The sequence below is a fragment of the Rhinolophus sinicus genome, linkage group LG14 (genome assembly GCF_036562045.2).
Source record: "Rhinolophus sinicus isolate RSC01 linkage group LG14, ASM3656204v1, whole genome shotgun sequence".
Taxonomy (NCBI): domain Eukaryota; kingdom Metazoa; phylum Chordata; class Mammalia; order Chiroptera; family Rhinolophidae; genus Rhinolophus; species Rhinolophus sinicus.
In genome coordinates, this window is record NC_133763.1 from 51,930,093 (window position 1) to 51,949,153 (window position 19,061).

General features: G+C 47.5%; 1 protein-coding gene and 1 long non-coding RNA gene across 3 annotated transcripts in view; one reads left to right on the top strand and one right to left on the bottom strand.

Moving 5' to 3' along the window:
• The window catches only part of LOC109451576 (uncharacterized), a 420,408-nt gene that overhangs the window by 191,890 nt on the left and 209,457 nt on the right, over positions 1-19,061 (top strand). The window lies entirely within an intron of this gene.
• On the bottom strand, positions 15,183-18,102 carry RPTN (repetin). The gene is made up of 2 exons (XM_019739831.2): positions 17,965-18,102; positions 15,183-17,222 (listed from the first exon to the last, which is right to left on the bottom strand). The coding sequence occupies exons 1-2, from the start codon at positions 18,100-18,102 to the stop codon at positions 15,183-15,185; spliced, it is 2,178 nt and encodes a 725-aa protein (XP_019595390.2).

Below are 19,061 nucleotides of genomic sequence, written 5' to 3' on the forward strand. Positions count from 1 at the left end.
TTCTGGAGTAGTTAGAACGAGCACATGCTGTATAGCCTGCCACCCTCCGCAGCAGGGGTCAGTTTCATGAAGATGGGCTCCTCAGCCACCGGTACACAGAAGTTCATGATCTCTGTTAGGAAGTTGGCAGGATCTCATCTCCAGTGAGACACGGTGATGATTAGGCCCAGAGAACTTGACTTCAGCAATATTTTTCCCCTGACAACTTTGTGCGAAGAAACCAGACTTGGCCAAGACCAGTTTGTGCAGCTGATGGAGGCACAAGGGCTGAGAGTGTCCTGTGATCAGATACCAGTGCAGTGACTGCTGAATGTCATGTGCAGACCTTGCAGACTTCTAGCCACAGCTTGATTATAATCATTAAGCTTTTATAGGACACTGAATATATTGCAAAGGATTTTACGACCTTAGTTTTATTAGATGTTCCCCATCCAGCCTTGCCTAATGAAAGGGCTGCTGCCTCTGCATTCCAGATATGGCAAGAGGGCCATGGCCAGGTTACGTTTCCTGCCAGAGGTCACCCAGAGGCTGAGCTGGGTTCTGACTTGCTGGCTTTGCCAGATGTGGTCTTGTCCTTTGAGCCAATCCATTTATGGGGGAATCATGGGCATTTAGAGCTAATGAAATAATACGCTGGGGGTCTGGAAGGTAGTAGGACACGTTGTTTGAAATTTGTCTTTTGTCTTCCAGTGTGAATTTTGGTTTTGGTGTCCAGAGTTTGATGAATCAAAAGTAGAACAGCTCAGTCATTCCTAGTGCCCTTTTGTGGTTCTCCCCTTTCTTTTAAATTAACACTTTTTAAAATATTAAAGTATAGTTGATATACAACATTATATGAATTTTGGGTGTGCAGCATAGTTTTTAATATATTTTGTATATTAATGCCTATAAATATGGATATATCATTTGTGAGTATCTTCTTTACTCAGTGGGTTGCCTTTTCACTTGGTTGATGGTTTCTTTGTGCAAAAGCTTTTTAGTTTGATGTAGTCCCATGTGTTTATTTTTGCTTTTGTTGTCCTTGCCTGGGGAGACATCCAAAAAAATATTCCTTAGACTGATGTCAGTTTCCTACCTATGTTTTCTTCTAGGAGTTTTATGGTTTCTGGTCTTACATTTAAGTCTTGAATCCATTCTGAGTTTATTTTTGTAGTGCAAGTAAGTGTTCCAGTGTCTTGTCTTTTATCTCTCTCTCTCTCTCTCTCTCTCTCTCTCTCTCTCTCTCTCTCTCTCTCTCTTGCATGTAGCTGTCCAGTTTTTTGAACACCATTTGTTAAAGAGACTGTCTTTTCCACATTGTATATTCTTGCCTCCTTTGTTAGGTTAATTGATTACATAAGCATGGATCTATTTCTGGGCTCTCTATTCTGTTCCATTGATCTATGTGTCTGTTTCTGTGCCAGTTCCATACTGTTTCGATTACTACAGCTTTATAATATAGTTTGAAATCAAGGAGTGTGATATCTCCAACTTTGTTCTTCTTTGAGTTTCCTTTTTTTATGTGCCATCTTTTCCTCTGCTCTCCAGAAGCTGGTCTTGAATGAGAGATTCCAAGTTGCAGGCATTTGGAGAAGGACCCAGGTGGTGGGTGGTTTGCATAATACTGATTGCAGACTCCATGAGAAGGTCCCAATAGCTCTCTTTTGCTTGGAGGTGGCATTCTGATATCCTCCTATTCTCCACATAGGGTTTCTAGTCGAACCACTAGTTTTATGGGCTCTTCCTAGGTGTTCAGTTACTCCAGGCTCTGACGTTAACTAAATTGTGGTTAAGCAAATAGAAATAAGTTATTTATTTATTTTTTTATTATTCTTGTACAGCAGGACTTCTCAAAGCCTCACGTATGTTGTGAGTATCCAAAGGGGGGCTCTAGTATAAACCATATCTGACACTCATGGACCACTGACTCCATTTTCCACCCTCCATGCTGTCTTCTGACAGTGACGTTCCATACGATACTCCTAAGGAAATTGGGGCCGAGATTTTTGAGCATGTCTCATTCAGACAGGTGGTACAGTCCCCTCCTTCTTTCGGTGGCTCCTCCTGGGGCTTCATTTGCCCTGTGGAGTCATGGGAGGGGAGGAAACACTCCTTCAAGATTCACTTGGAAAGCAAATTTGGGGTGAAATGTCTTCCCTACTGCATAAACCTACTAGGCATGAGCTTGTACCCAAGGCCAAGAAGATATGAACCAGATATCTTCTGGAACTTTTCTTTTTCTTTTCTTTTCTTTTCTTTTCTCTTGTCCCATTAGGCCAATTGTAATATCATAAATGAGTCTTGATTAGAGGGCATGTGTTGGGATGTAAGCTACTCTGTGGGTCTTAGGAATACAGATCTGGTAGGTTATATTATGAGCAATATCTTGAAATCATGCCTACCAATAATTTTTCAGCATCAGAAGATTGGCCTCGTGCTAGCCCCACCAGATTTCCTCCCAGAACTGTGCACTTGGGTCTTTTTTATACAGAATAGTGAGCATCAGGGTGTAAGAATGTGTCTTCTTTGGGAACTGTTAATTTAGAAGTAGATTCTGGCTGGTCATGGGGTGAATTGGGAGCTGGCGGAATCCCGGCTGTGTGCCCAGCTCAGATGGGTATTCTCTGTGACCTTAGGTGAGTCACTGAAACTCGGGGCCCCTGTGTCTATCTATGAAATTAGGATAATGAGTTCTGAGTCCTCCCTCCCTCCTGGGGGTGGGGGAACAAATGAGATCACAAATTGTGAAGTGCTTTGAGCTTATAGGAAAAAAAGCAAGAAGAGAATTTTTAAGGTTCTCCATGCTCCGTTTTCCTTCCCTTAACATCTAAACGCAGAATCCTGGGAACAGATCCATGAAGAGAGAAGCGAGGTCAGGAAGAGATTCCTGTGTGCAGAACTGCCCGAGTTTGGCACGATTCCGGCTTTCACAAAGTCTGGAACATTCCCCTCCTTGATCACGCTGTGAATGCTCTGAGATTCACACCCTCTGTCCTTTATCTATCAGTTGATAATCAGCTTCTGTTATTGTGGGATGTTCAGTGTGATTATTTTCTATTTCTGCATTAAATCTTTTTCCTACTACACATCAGGATTCAGGCAAGGTCTCTTCGCCAAACCTTGCCACACACCCACGTGCTGAAATTCAGACATGTTTGCTGGGTATTTGTCCTTCCACTGGCCTTTTCTTGTCCTGTGCCCAGGAAAGCCAGAACTGGTGTTGTAGGCTAATCCTTATCTCAGATCGCTGGGATCTGGCCTCTCAGTGACTTTCTGCTGTCAGGGGCCCAAACCATTTCAGTTTTTTGCTGTGCTTATATTATTATCAGGATGGTCATTTTCCTGAGCTGAGATGGCGGGGAGCTTGGAAGGACTTGCCTGAGGCCGCAGGGTGACTCATGAGCACAGAGTAGAGAGGGATGTGAGCAAGGGATTCTCCTTCCCTGATCTCACGCTAGCCCATTCCCTCCCAGCCACTCGCCTGCTTGGAAATCAGGTTCCAGAGCTGATGTGTTACCTCCTCCCATCCATTGTTAATCTCTGATGCAATTCATTTATCTAAGCCCATTATCTCCTTGTGGTTCTCACTTGGTTGCAAAATGTTCCCCACCTCTGGTTCTATTATACTTAAGTGCTAGTGAGTCTCAGTCAGGCAGCTGTCCCCTGACCCTCCTTGTCTCTGGCTCTCGTCCTTGTCAGAGGCTTGAGCTAACACCTGACAGGGATAAGTGCAGCCGCGGTGGCTCAGGAGAGAAGGGAAACTATAATTTCTTGACTGCCTTCCATTTGTCATGCTCCATACTAGATACAAGAATAACATAAGCCTATGAGTGTGGTGGTCACATGTTGGAGATGAGCAAAAGGAGCACAGATCAGTCAAGTGACCTGCCCAAGGTCACACGACATTCAGCCCACGCTCTTTCCCTGCTGCTTTGGGTTTTGCTAAACACTCTGCAGTGGCCACACATCTTGGTATTTACATAATTATAACTTCTTGCATTTGTATAGTGATTTGTGGTTTCCCAAAGTTTTCACAAGTCTGATTTCATTTTATGCTTGCAACGGCCTCGTGAAATAGGTACCATGAGTAATAATATTTCAGTGCTTTTTAGATGGAGAAGCTGATGCTTACGAGGTTCGGTGATTTGCCCAATGTCCCACTATCGTGACCAGTCTATACCATAGCATCTATTATCAAAATATTCTTCCTCAAGTACTATTTTCATTCTGCCACTCTTCCAATTAAGAAGCTTACAGTGACAACCTATGCCTCGTAAATATACAATTGTCAGTCAGTTGTTCAGTTCTCTGCCTGCTGACCTTCCCCATCCATCCATCCATCCATCATTCATTCATTCATTCATTCAACAAACCTTATTTAAACACTTGTGACGTGTGAGGAACTGGGGATACAAAGAGGGATGATGATACACGTCCTGGGGAAGATTACAGTGTGGTCAGGGAATTAAGCAGGCCAAGCCATCATTTTAATCCAGGATAATAAAGGCTTTGACAGAGGGTGTCATGGGAGCACATGAAGGGGGACCTCACCCAGACAGTGGGCTCCAGGAGGGCAGCTTCAAGAAGGTGGAGCTTGTGCCGAATCCTGTGGGACGAGTTGGGTGTAGGGTGTGTGACAGGGAGGGATGGGGTGAGGTTGGGAAAGCTAAGCAGGAGAGATCACGAAGGACTTTGTGGGCAAAAGTAAGGAATTTAGCTTTTATCCTGTAGACTACGGAGAGTCATTATAGGATTTTAGGCAGGAGGTGACAGGATGACATAATGAGAGCTGCACTTTGGAGAGGTCACTGTGACAGATGGCGTGGAGGAGGGCGAGAGAGCCGCGCAGGGAAGTCACTTAGGTAGTCACTGCAGTGAAACAGGTAGAAATGGAAGCCGAACTAAGGTCTTAATAGTTGGGCCGGAGAAAATCGTTTGAATCAGAAAGAGTTTAAGAAGTAGAACCCCGTAAGTTTTGCTGACATACTGGACAGAGAAGGTGAAGAAGAGGAAAGAGTCAGGGAGAGGGCTGAGTTTTTGCCTTGAGCAGCTGGGCAGACGGTAGAACTCTTTACCGGGAGAGGAGGTTCTCTCTGAGCATGTTTAGTTTGAGGTGACTGGGAGACACCTAGAGAAAGAGGCAGGAGGACGCAGAGGTCTGGAACTCAGGAGAGAATTCTGGGTTGGCAATAGAGATGGGGAAGCCATGAGCAGGGACGAACTGATTGCAGCTTCCAGAGGAGACGAGGTCGACCAGAAAGAAGAGCCAGTGGTTCTCACGCTTGGCTGTGCATTTGAACCACCCTTAAGAAGCCGGATAACTTGGGTCACACCACAGAGCTGTCCAATTAGGATTTGGGGGCATGGGATCCAGGCGTCAGTGTTTTTTTCAGAACTCTCCAAATGCTAACGGGGCAGTCAAGGTGGACAAACATTTGGCTTACAGAAAGAAGAGCAGGAAAAGCCTCATTAAAGGTGGTAGAAAGGGGAGACGAGCTCCTGAGAGAGCCCGAGAAGTTTCCTGAGGATAAGAGAACCTGGAGAGAAAGGGGATCATGGATGCTCAGGGTGCTGAGGTGAAGGAGGAAGGAGTGGACCTCTCCTTGTCCGTAATCTCCAGTCACTTCCTAAAAGATCCTTTTCTCCAGGCACCGAATCTGTTTGCTCTTCCCTGCGTGTCACGTGGTAGATGCTCGTCTGGGTCTCCACTCAAACTGTCCCCTGGGCCCTTTTCCCGGATAATCCAAATCCACTCCATTTTGAAGGCTTGGCTCAAAGCTCCTCATCCAGAGGACAGCTGGTCAATCTTACCAGATTCTGATTTCTCCTATGTGGGTAGCACTTACACTTGGAAGAGCTGGGTTCAAATCCTGCCTCTGCTACCATTTCATTACAGGGACCCTGTGGGGAAGTCAGAAAGCTCATGAGTTTCTTTACTTATAAGGTGTTCGTAGCTAAGACATCTTTGAACGGTTGATAGAAGATTTGTGTGTAGGAATGGCAAGAGCTCTGTGTGGTATAGTACAGGGTGGTATTGTTACATTTTACACTTATTCCTCGGTTACTTTGCAATCAGGCACACGCACATGTGTGTGTGTATGTGTGTGTGTGTGTGTGTGTATTTGTTTGATTTTTTAACTAGGTTATAAACTCCTTGAAGACAGAAACTGTTTTGTTTCTTTTCTGACCCCCTTTTAGCTCAGTGGGCTAAGGTGATTCTCAGGCCTCACACAACATGTGTGGCTCGTGGGCTTAACCAAGCGCAGGGGACGGGACTCCTGGAGCTTTGAGCAGCACCAAGACTCAGAGGCCAGCCTGTGCAGGCGTGGGGTGTCATTCGAGTCAGTGTCCTCTATTCCCGATCTCTGGGTGCAAACACATACAGGAAGACTCCTAGGTGTGTCCAGGAAATGAAAAAGGATGAGGCAAAACCATCTGATGGCTGCCCAGCTTGCTCTGAGGGAAATCCAGAATCCTCAGGTGCACCCACCGTGCATGATTTCAGGTCTGCAGAATGACCTCTCCGACCTCGTCTCCTGTCACTCACCCCCTGGTTCGTTTTGTATCCACTTGTTTCTTTACTATTTCCTGGCACAGCATTGATTAGAGCCTTTGCAGCTGCTGTTCCCTCTCCCTGGAATGCTTTTCCCCAGCTACTCATTGGTTTCTTTCCCTCACCTTCTTCAGGTCTTCGCTGGAGTGTTTTCTTCTCAGGAGACCCACCCTGACAGCCTTATGTCATAGGGTGACCCTCACCATTTCTTATCTTCGTCCCTGCGTTTCTTTTCCTGTAGCACTTGCCATCATCTGATGTGATGTGTATTTTACTTCTTTAGTCCTTGTTGTCTCTCCACTGGGATGTGAACTCTACAAGGACCATATTTTTTGTCTATTTTTTTAAAAAACTGCTGTATCCCCGGTGTCTAGACGGCTCTCGAAACATAGCAGGCACTCAGTATTTGTTGGAGAATGAACACGTGTGTAAATGAATGAATGAGTATAATTGACTCATCAGTGGCCAAGATAATTTGAACTGGAGGGTAGAGACCCAGTAGGGCAAAGACTCTGACTCCTTTCTTTACTCTAGTTTTCTTATCGGGTTTTATTAATCAAATTATGGTGAAAACTCTTATCAACTCCTGTGGGGGGGTGATGACTGTTTAGCTTCCTGGCTTTTTTTGGTTTTGTTTTTCTCTCAAAGGGAATAAATCCCAAAGAGGCGAGAGCTCTGGTAGTTTCCTGAATCTTCCTTTAAGCTCTCTTTTCTCTCCCTCCTGAAGGTGGCGCCTCGTCCTCGGGAAATTCCTACCTTTCTTTGGAGGGAATTTTCTAAACATAGGGGATTCTTTCTTTGAACTTCAAAGACAAACGGCATGAAAAATGAGGGCATTTTGGTTTGTAACTCTCTGGGATTAACTAACGCTCTGACGAGGTTGATCGTGTTGGAAGGGCAGAATTTTTCCGAAAGAGCTTGGATGAATTTGTAGCAGTCGAAACACAATGGGCTGCGAGTGCAGACGCGTCCCATGGCGTGTGGACACCACTTGTGCCCGCTCTATTCTCAGTGAGATGTAAGCAGTGGCTGCACAGACCCTTGGTCCTACCCAGGAGAGCAGTTGTGCGATTCCCAAGCCCCTCAGTAATTTTCTGCTCAGGCACAGGGGTTGGGGGGGCGGGGGGAGGTTAAATGTGAAATGTGCCTTCGTTTATTTCGCATCTGACTCACCACAAACTCATCTGTCTACACCGTAGGTGAGAATAAGGCACATGATTGAAAAGATCCCAGACCTTTGTTGTTTTAAAACCAGGTTCTGACAGAGGCTGGGAAACCATGTAGCAAGGACGCTCAGGCAGAGGTTTCTGGGTTTTGGGGGCGGTTGCACTAGGTGACCCTTTTCCATCATAGAATCCTAGAGTTGGATCACTTAGCTCACCTTAGACATCATCTAGCTCAAGTTCCCTCCATTGTCAACGTCCCTCTGCCAGCATCCTGATGGATCAGCTTATAGTCTCTTCTCAGCAGGGCTCGTGATGAGAGGACCACTGCCTCCTGAAGCAGTGGACTCTGTTTTAGGAATGTCGTAAATATAACAACACTTCTTCAATTGGGTAAAATCACCATCCCCTTAACTTGTACCCACTGGCTCTCGCCCTGTTCTCTCCAGCAAGGTCGACTTGCTCCTTCTTCTGTGTGACAGGCTTCAGATGCTTGCAAACACTTCTAACACGCTTGAAATCTCCAGCGGAGAAGCCCTCACCGCACTGCACTCCCCTGGAAGAACTCCAGGGGGCAGCACCTCTCCTCATCTAGACGGAGCAGTGCCGTGCAGAGAGCTGGGGCTCCTTCCTACCCGGACTCTGCTTCTATTAACTTAACCTAAGGGTGCTTTAGGCTTTTTTTTAATTAAAAATTTTTCATTGTGGTAAAATGTGTATAGCATACAATTTTCCATCTTAACCATTTTCAAGTGTACAGTTCATTAGTGTTAAGTACGTTCACGTTAAGTCTATTTGGTACGCTTTTCACTTGGAGAAACAAACTCTGTCCGCATTAAATACTCCCCATCCCCCACCCCCCTGCCCCTGGCAACCAGTATTCTACATCCTGTTTCTATGAACTTGACTACCAAGGGACCTCATATGAGTGCCGTCCTGCAGTATTTGTCTCTCTGTGACCAGCTTATTTCACTCAGCATGATTTCCTCAAGGTTCATCCATGTTGTCGCATGTGTCAGAATTTCTTTCCTTTCTAAGGCTGCGTAATATGCCATTGTGTGTGTCTATCCCATTTTGTTTATTCATTCATCCATCAATGGACACTTGGGTTGTTTTCATCTTTTGGCTCTCGTGACTAATGTTGCTATATAACATGACTGTACAATTATCTCCAAGACGCTGTTTTCAATTCTTTTAGGTATATACCCAGAGGTGCAATTGCTGGACCATATGGTTAAGTCTATTTTTAATTTTTTGAGGACCTGCCACACTGTTTTCCATAGTGGCTGCATAATTTTAAATACCTACCAACAGGGCACAAGTGTTCCAATTTCTCCACATATTTGCCAACACTTACTATTTTCTTTTTTTTTTTTAATTACAATTTTTTTTTTTTTAAGTAGCCGTCGTAAAGGGTGTGAGGTGGAATCTCATTGTGCTTTCAATTTGCTTTTCCCTGATGATCAGTGATGCTGGGTGTCTTTTCATGTGCTTTTTGGCTCTTTGTATACTTTGGAGAAACGTCTCTTCAAGTCCTTTGCATAGTTTTTAATTGGCTTGTTTGGGTTTCCTTTATTGTTGTTTTAGAACTTATTTTTCTATATGCCTGATATTAATCCCTTATGAGACATACAATTTGCAAACATTTTCTCCCATCTCTGGGTTGTCTTTTCACTTTGTTGATTGTGTCCTTTGGTGCACCAAAGTTTTTTTTATTTTGACGTAGTCTAATTTACCTGTTTTTACTTTTGTTGCCTTTGCTTTGGGTGTTATGTGTTAGGCTGTTTTGCTTTCTTTTTAAAGCAATTCAGTTTGCTGCTCTCCTTGTGACGGCAATCAATTAAAAGGCCTAGTCAGATTTGTCACACCTAATGTGGTTAAGCCTCTGTCCCTCATTCTACCTCCTCCCCACATTTGCTTCTCTAAAGCCTACTCATCCTTAAAGGCCAAGGTCAAATGCTTCTTCCAGCAAGCAATCCGGTAGTGTATCCCGATTAGATGTAATTGTTTTCTCCCCCTGGCCCTTGTGCTTGGTTATTGGCCTATCATTGTATTCTTTGAATTAAATGTATCGGTTTCCATGTACCACATCTCTCAGTAGGCTGTGGGCTCATTGAGGGCAAGGCCAGTGTGACTGATGTTTGTACCCTCCACGGTACCCAGCCGATGTCTTGTGTGTAGCTGTTCTAACGAAGACTGTTGGTTTGGCCGTGACGTGCCGGATTCTGTTCCCCGAATAATAGCACCAACTGGACAGACTCTTTTTATTGGCTTGGGAGGCAATAAAGTGATTTTACAACGTGGACTCGAGAAGTCAGCCCTGGATTTGCATTCTGTTCTTGCCACTTCCAAGATATATAACTTTGGGTGAGTTATTTAATCTCTGGATGCCTTGGCTTTCTCATCTGTAGGATGGAGATGATATAAAGCCTCTACTTTCTAGGATTCGTGAGAGGGTTCCGTGGAATAAGGCCTGGGAGCAGTCAGCGTCATGCCCGGCACACATCAGGTGCTCAGGGAGAGTTACTTGTATTTGAAAACAACTGTTTGTTCGTTTGAACTCATTATATGGAATTGTGGTTGTTTTCTGCCCCATAGATTGTGAGTTTTTCATGGCAGACACCCTGCCCATGTGCCTCCCACCTCCAGTGCCTCGCAAAGCATCCAGCAAACTGTAGTTATCAGTGTTTGTTAGATTTGTGAAGGAATGAATTTGAGACTTTTCAACTGCAGCCCCTCACTTACATATGTAAGTAAGATGCTTCTGTCATTGGGAGGCATTGCACTGTGGGGCCTCATCAATGAGCAAGATCAGTGACTTCCCCGGCTTTAGGGAAGTGTGCGAAAGACAGACTTGCAAATCAGCAACTTTAAAATAAGCAGAATGAATTAGAACGCCACCATAGAGAACTGAGGCTAGTAGGAGCAGACAGGTAGAGTGGAAAAATGGATGAGTAAGGCAGGAGCAGGCTATGGCTTTATGGAGATGAAATTTGAATGAGTACAATATTAACTGCAGAAATCCATCTGCCTATTTAAAACCTAATCATTCATTAAAGCCCAGGACAGCTGCTTCCTCTCCCATGAAGACATTTGTCTGGCCTCATCTGCTTATGACCTGCCTCTCCTTTGAGCTGCCATGGTGCTTTCTGTTCTGTCGTCTCATCACCTCCTGTTACAGCGCTCGGTGTGCGTGAGGTGATCAGCAAATGCATAGTCGTTACTTAGCACCTGCCTCTGCAGCCCCGACGAACTACAAGCGCTTCTGGGGCACGAGTTGTTATCGGCACGGTTGTCTAGCGCCTAGAACCTGCCGGGGTGGCATCATGCCAGGCCCTCCACAGATCCTTACAGCCACCCTATGCAGATGTTACTATCAGACTTTTAACACGAGGAAAGCGAAGCGTAAGTCACACAGGGAGTTCAGTGGTTTGGCCAGGCTTGGAACTGACTTCCGCGGGACGCCCAGACTGTGGCTCTTAACCCCGCAGCCTTGTGCCCAGTGCACGTGCACCGCACAATTGGGGAAGGATATACCGGTGACCAGGCCGTGTGACTAAATCTCCCTTGTTCACTGGGTGGAGAGCGCCACCCTGTGACCTGTTCCCTTCCCGACAGCCTTTGTCATTCATTTTTCTAGACATCTAGAGACAGGGAGTCCCGATCAGTAGGTGGCGCTAGAACCCCATTTGGTATTTTCTCCAGTTTGCTTCCTAGGTGGTGTCCAGCCGCTGGAATATTTACTGCACTTAATCACCCTGGCTGATTCATCTAGACATTTAGTTATAAACCCATAGCATCATGACTCAAAGGAGACATTCTAGATTGTATTGTGACAACTCCTCATTTTACGGAGAAAACCAGAGCACAGTAAGGCGACAAAAATTTTCCAAAGTCCTAGGTGGCGTTAGTAGCAGTGTCAGGGCTAGAATTCAAGTTTCCTGACTCCCAGTTCAGTGCTCTCTCTCTCGACTGTTACTATTTCTTTAATGGTGTTCACAGCACCCTTTCCTCTCAAGAATACAAGTTGCTTGTATGCAAAATGCAAGGAGATTGTATTTTGACAGTAAATATTCGATCCATAAACAGTCAATTCAAATTAGGCTCCAACAGCTTGAGTAAGTCCTAGTAAGTTAGCCTGCAGCAGTGGCTGCAAATCCATTTGTGCTGAGCTCTCAAAGGACCCGGGGGCCCATCAGCCTCTGAATGGCCTTAAGCTTCCGTGGAAAGGAGGGAGGAGGGACACCATTGAAGCAACAGAAGAACGTTTGTGCACGTGGCTTTCAGGAGGCAGAACGCACAGGCAAACTGAGTGTGGAGGTCAGCAGAGCACCGAGGGAGGGTTACAGGAGGCCACTTTGGAACTGGCCTTTCAGGGGGTTGACGGACAGGAACCACTGGGTTTGGACCGAAAGGGAGGGGGGGAGGGGAAAGTGGAGCAAGGAATAAGAAACTAAAATGGCTGCAGTCTGGGATCCTGCAAATCATCAGAAGTGTTGGTGGTGCTGAGAGGAAATTACCCAGCTCAGCAGTTCTGTTTGAATGGAGCTTGGGGGGTGGGGTGGGATTCACCGGAAGTCTAAGAGAGAAAGGCGGGGTCCTGGGGTGTGGGAGAAGGTGGGTAGGTGACAGCTCGCTAAGGGCAGAGCGGGACAGTGGGCACAGAGTGGTGGTGCCAGGTATGAGGGTGGGTTGTGATGTAATGGAGAGTCCGTTCAGTTGAATGTGATTCAGCAAGTACCCAGCAGGTAGTTATTCTGCGTTACCTGGGTGCCAACAGTGATATGAAGCATAAGGTGTGGACCTATTTCTGAAGGAACTTCTGGTACAGTCTGGGAGCAGGAAATGCCCGCTGCTACCTAATGTGGACTGGGTGGGATGATGGCGGTGGAAGTTTCCAGTCATTGCTTGAAGACAAAGGAGTGGTTACTATTGCCTGGGAAGAGGGGGATCAAGGAAGGCTTCTCGGAGGAGGTGGCACTTAAGCTGGGCTTTTCCATAATGTGATACACATTCATTAATCTCCTATAAAAATAATCCAAAAGGGGAAAAGATAGACCAACTAAATAAGCAAGAAAATATCAGATTACTAATCCCTTTGTGCATGTTATCTCTATTTTTAAGCAACTATTGGAGTTTTGAACTCTATTTTGCAAATGAGAAAAGTGAGATTTAAAGAGATGAAATTTTTCTAAGAGCCTAAAATTAGTAAGTGGTGGAGCTAGGTCTTAAATGCAGGTCTTTTTATTCTAAATCCCAGTCTCTTTCCATGTAATTGACTAGTAATTCCGCTTGGTGCTAAAGATACAGCTATGGGTGAGATGTAGTGTCTGCTCCCTAGAACCTAACAGCTTGGCGTGGGAAACAGACGGGTTTAAAACCGACTTCAGTGCAATGTGGTAAGTTCTGTGCTGGTGAGAAGCCCAGAAGATGTTGCTAATTAGAAGAATGGGGAAGAGTATTTAAGTGGAGGAGATGGTGTAAGCGGAGGTATGGAGGCTGGGAAGTTGTCCAGTGACGTTGGAGCCCAGCTGGCTTATTGTGGAGAACCAAGCTGGAAGTGTGGCCTGGGCCAGGTCACCGAGGGCTTCTCTGAGCTTTCACTGACTGGCCGGGCACCAGGAGTGGTCACTGTTTTCCACACAGAGGGTACAGTGGCAAACAAGACAGACAAAATCCTCGCACCCACACCCACTCAGAGGGGACAATGTACGCACCCCTATTCACCTAACGTGCACATCTTTGGGATGTGGGAGGAAACCGGCGTCCCCAGAGAAAACCCACGCAGACATGCACAGGACGTGCCAACTCCACTCAGTGGCCCTGGCTGGAAATCGATTTTTTTCTTTTCTCATCAATGTTATAACAAAACAGCGTTGAACGAAACCACCTTGTTTTAGGACCTGTTGTGCAAGGCTGAGTAAGATATGGTCTTATTCCCAGTTTGGTAGGGGAGGTGATTACAATAGAGTGTGTGACAAATAACGTAACAGAAATGAGTGAACTTAGAGGAAGGAGGGCTGAGCATCCGGGAAGCCTCCCCAAGGTGCGCTGGTTTAGTTGGGACACAGAGGACATCTAGGTTTTTGCCAGGCAGACAAGGGAGGGGAGGTATTTCAGGCTATGCCATGGTGTATTCAAAGATGTGAATTAATGAAAGACCATGGTTTGCCAAGACAAGGTCAAGTCCTTGGTGTGGCTGGAGCATTGGATGCCCCTGAGAGGAGCCTTTCCTGAGACTAGGCTGGGAAAGTCGTCTGGGTGACATGGCGAAGGAAGGGCCTGTGTGCCCTGCTAAGGTGTGTGAACATTGTTCTTAAGTTGTTGGAGCCCCTGAAGGGAAGGGATATTGAGGCAGGGGAAGTGGAGAAAAGGTCGAGAGGATGGAGGGTATAGAGTCGGCAAGACTTAGGGACCGTTTGAACGTGGAGGTGAAAGATGGGGAAGAGTCAAATCTGACTCCTCTGCGAGGGAAGGAGCTGAACATGACATTTAGGGAGGTCATGTGTGACTCCTTGTTATTTGTTTCCGATGGAGTTTTATTTTTTTCAGTGCCCAGGAACTCAGAGAACAAAGAGATCTTAGAAGTCGAGAAATGAGGTCTTGTTCTTGGAAAATGGCGCACGAGTGAAGTCCCCACTGCCCCACAGTGAAGAAGGAAAAGAGTCATGAAGTCATTGCTCACCAATCATTTATTGGGAATTTTAACACAATTTCATGGATTTGCTTGTGAAGGGTTTTCAGGCCCCAGGAGCTACGTATGGGGCGACAGTCTGGGCTCACTGGAATCTGAAAACAGGTGGCATATGCTTCTCCTCTATTTAATATGGTCAGAAACTAGAAAGGCATTGAGCTGAAATCAGTCCAGTCAGCTGTGGTGACAGGACCTCAGGGGAGGGTCCCTCTGGGGAGGGGGAGGCGCCTGGGTGCAGGAGGTTGTGGGCATCAGAGATGCCCCCTGTGGCCTCTGGCTCTCCCACCGGCCTCTCACTGTGTTTCATTTTAGTGTAGACTTTGAGGCTTACAATTCCTGGTGTTTCATCCACAGGAACCCAAGCTTACGGAAGCGCAGATGTGTGAGCGCAGACCCCCAGGCTGTGATGTGTATCTTCAGAATGCCTTTCCCGTTTCTGAACTTTTGGGGAGAAGTCTCTACCTTTCAGTGGTCCAGCCCTGTCCCGTCTCCATGGAGCGGCAAACCAGGAAATGATTTAAATCCCCAAGCCCATCAAAATTGGGATCTGATTAGTTCACCCAATTTACCCCTCAAAGTTCACCCAACCAGTACACCCTAGAATTGCTGCTCAAAGAACTAAAATGCCCTAAAATTCGATACTAGTCCTGAAAAGCAGCCTAGCAAGTAGATAGAGAGTAGAGGAGAGAAGGAAGACGTACACTTTCCATCTCTCAAACAGTAGTAAATATGAATGTGACATGTCGATTTCCTCCTCGGCTTTGTGTCGCCTTAGCCCTGGTGTGTGCACAGCTTACTGCTTGCACTCCGTCTGCTCTTGTAGATAAGCATAGAAGGCGTTGGGGGTCATGGCTGCCTTGGGGTGACTTCCACCCTGTTCTCTTCTCTGGGGCCTCTCCCCGCTCTGGGTGGGATGGAAGCACAGGTTACTGCCTCTTCTCTGGGAGCCTCGAGTCTGGCCATCCTCCTTCATCAGGGCTTTGCCTCTATCAGCACAGCCTCGCTCGGTCCCCTGGGATTGTTGGTCCAGGATCCCTTGATCTCTCTCCGTTTTCTCAGGAGTCTGCCCACGGTGTCGACGCTGACAGTTTGGATCCTCTTTGTAGCTTTGCCTGTCCTGTGTCTGACGGGGAGTGTCCTGACCCTCGTGCTGGTGTCTGCCCCAGCTCTGGCGGCCCTGCTCGTCTTCCACCTGGTCTCTCTGCCCTTGGCCACAACTCTGCCTGGTCTGGGCCTGTCTGTTGCCCTGCCCGCTGGTGTCACTGCCTTGGCGACACCCTGGCCGTTCTTGCTGGATTTGGGCTACGAGTTTGTGTTGGTGGTGCTGGCTGTCCTCGGGCTCCCAGGCCTGGTGGCTGATCTGCTGCCCTACCCCCGACTGAAGTCTCTGGCCCTGACCTCGGCTCCCTTCCTGTCCTGCAGTCTGTTGACTTGGTCTCCCTGACCTTCCTGATTGCCCAATGCAGGAGTCCCTGCTGGTTCCTTCGTGCCCTTGGAAGCACCTGTTCTGCCCAGTTTCCCCAGGCTTCGACTGACTGCATTGAGAGCTCGGGCCTTGTCTGCCTGTCTGTCCACAGTGGGAACTCTGGCCTTGTCTGTCTGTCTGTCCACAGTGGGAACTCTGGCCTTGTCTGCCTGTCTGTCCACAGTGGAAACTCTGGCCTTGTCTGTCTGTCTGTCCACAGTGGGAACTCTGGCCTTGTCTGCCTGTCTGTCCACAGTGGAAACTCTGGCCTTGTCTGTCTGTCTGGCCATAGAGGGGACTCTGGCATTGTCTGTCTGTCTGTCCACAGTGGGAGCTCTGGCCTTGTCTGTCTGTCTGTCCGTAGTGGGAACTCTGGCCTTGTCTATCTGTCTGGCCATAGAAGGGACTCTGGCCTTGTCTGTCTGTCTGGTCATAGCGGGAACTCTGGCCTTGTTTGTCTGTCTGACCATAGTGGGAACTCTGGCCTTGTCTGTCTGTCTGTCCGTAGTGGGAACTCTGGCCTTGTCTGTCTGTCTGACCACAGTAGGAACTCTGGCCTTGTCTGTCTGTCTGTCCATAGTGGGAACTCTGGCCTTGTCTGTCTGTCTGACCACAGTAGGAACTCTGGCCTTGTCTGTCTGTCTGTCCGTAGTGGGAACTCTGGCCTTGTCTGTCTGTCTGTCCATAGTGGGAACTCTGGCCTTGTCTGTCTGTCTGACCACAGTAGGAACTCTGGCCTTGTCTGTCTGTCTGGCCATATTGAATGTCCAGTTCTTGCCCGTCTCTATGCCCACAGCCTGATTCCTGACCCAGTCTCCCAGACTGTCCATAATGTGAGCCCGATTGCCGTTGGTTGGTTTGGGAGCAGTGAGACTCGCCAAGTCTTCCAGACTGGCCACAACGAGCATCCTGCACTTGTTTCTCATACTGACTCAAGGCAAAGATGTACCCTAATTTTTTAGGCTGTCCGCTGCTCGAGTTGTGACTCAACTTATGACCAGAGCGGGAGTCCTGACCTTGCATCTCAGACTGGCCAGAGCGGGAGTCCCCATCTTGCCTCTCAGACTGGTCCTGGCTGGTGTCCTTGTTTTGTCTCTCTGACTGGTTACGGTGGGAGCCCTGCCTCTCTTCCTCATGCCTCTGCTTGTGTGCGCTGCCTTTATTTCCTAGAGACTTCTGGTCTTCAGTCCCCTCCTGCTCCTTTTGCTCGGAGGTTCTGTCTCCACAGGACGCACGATCCAGCTTACCATAGCAAGCTTGGGCCAGCTGGAACAGCAACAAGAGATATTCCTGAAAGTCCACATATCCGCTTCTGTCTTTATCCAAGAGGCTCAGGATGGTTTCCACAGTCTCTGGGTCATTTGGTCTCTGTGGGAAATAAAGAGCAAAATCAGATGCTCTCCTGTGGATACGAAGACGTGTGTCACTGTCCACACCCCGTCCATTCGTCTGTGTGAGCCTTCCTGGGCTGAGAAACCATTAATCTGACATAGCTCAGCTTCTAGGCTTTGATCAGTTGGTTCTCAGAGCCTCATCTCTTGCTGGACCAATGGGACCGTGACACTTACTTAAAATCAGCTTCATTAATAATTTGAGTCATTTGAGGAAGCCAGCCCTTCCCATCACATGCCATATTGTAATTGTTTGTTTACCTGCTTCTTTCCAACTATACTGTGAGATTCTGGATGGAGGGGAGGCTGTTTTATCTACGTTTGTATCTCCAGAGGCTAGGATAGGGCTGGAATGGGGTAGGCGCTTCACGAGTCCTCACTGAGTGAATGAGTGAATGAATGAGAAGATGTGTGGATGGCACGTAAAATACAGAAGTCAAGATGTAAATTGAGATTTTCTTCTGAGAAATGAATTTCCAGTTGGAAGTTACACTCCCTCCTGTTCAAGCTCAGGTCCAAGGAGGTGAGTGTGTGTGTGAGCACACCTGTACAAACGTGTGCGTGTGTGTGCGCTGGGAGAGGACTACCGAGCAGCGACCTGAAATTCTTTTAGTTACGGGGTGGAGCATGACCAAATAAAACAAAAATCATCAAGCCCGGGATGCAGGTGTCAGAGTCTCTCCCCCTTGACTCCACGGGGCCCAGAGTCTGCGTCTTACCCGGAGGATGCTTCCAAACTCAGCCAGGAGTAGGTGCTTCAACTCCTCACTGCACAGCAAGGTGCAGTCCTCATCCTCCTTGGCGTATTTCTGGAACACCTTGATCACGGTCAGTATGCTGTTCAGGAGCTGAGCCATTTTGGCAAAGACAGGTGAGCCTGAAGGAAGAAACACGATATTTGCCTAGTGTTGAGGACGGAGACCAGGAGACAGCCTTTTCAGAGGGAAAGTGGCCCCTTGTGCTGGGAAAGAAGCTTAAGAAACTACAGGGCCCCTTCTTAGCCACACTCCCCTCTCTTGGACCCACAGTCGGGCTCCCACTATCCTGTGCTGCTGTGGGGATGGGGTGCAAACTATGACAATTTCCTAAAACTCAAAAGCGTACAGTTGGTGTCTCCTATGCCCCATCCTCTAGTGCACGTGGGACTTGCTCGATGGAAGCTCTCGTGTTGGAACAAAAAGGAAAGGTGGTCAGGAAGGCCCGAGAGGCAGGGCCAAAGCCAGTGCAGTAAGGCATAATTCTCCACCAACGACCAGCCCACTGGAGCGGGCAGACAGATCCCCCTGAGCAGGTCTCAGCCTTCTCATGAGCTAACGTGGGGAGGAAGCCAGAGGTCCTCCGGCGGCTTTTTGGGAGGCTGAATTCTAGCATGAGCTTCTGGCCTGGATGGTCATTTGGGATGTGATTATAAAGTAGGACCCACGAATACAAAAACGGTTACAGAAGAAAAGAGCGAGCCAGAGGAATGGCGTGGACGGTAGGAAGTATGGACAATCAGCCAGGTCCACACTGGCCATGACGGGAGCCTGGGGTCTTTGGGATCCGGATTTCTTCTTGAGGTGTGAACATTTTAGTTACTGGGTTTATAGGCCTCCAAACTGAAGCCCTGACTGCAAGGCACAGTGTCCTGCCAAAAGCGAGCAATGGTGCCCATAAAGGGGGTGACAGATAATGAACTGCATGGGACCAGCTGTAGTCCCTTGAATGTTACTGTGACCCCATGATCCAGGGCCTTCCACTGACAAGCTCCAAACCCTTGGGGCTTCCCTAACATGCCCAAAAGACAAATACTCTACGATGGGAGACTAAGCCGTCC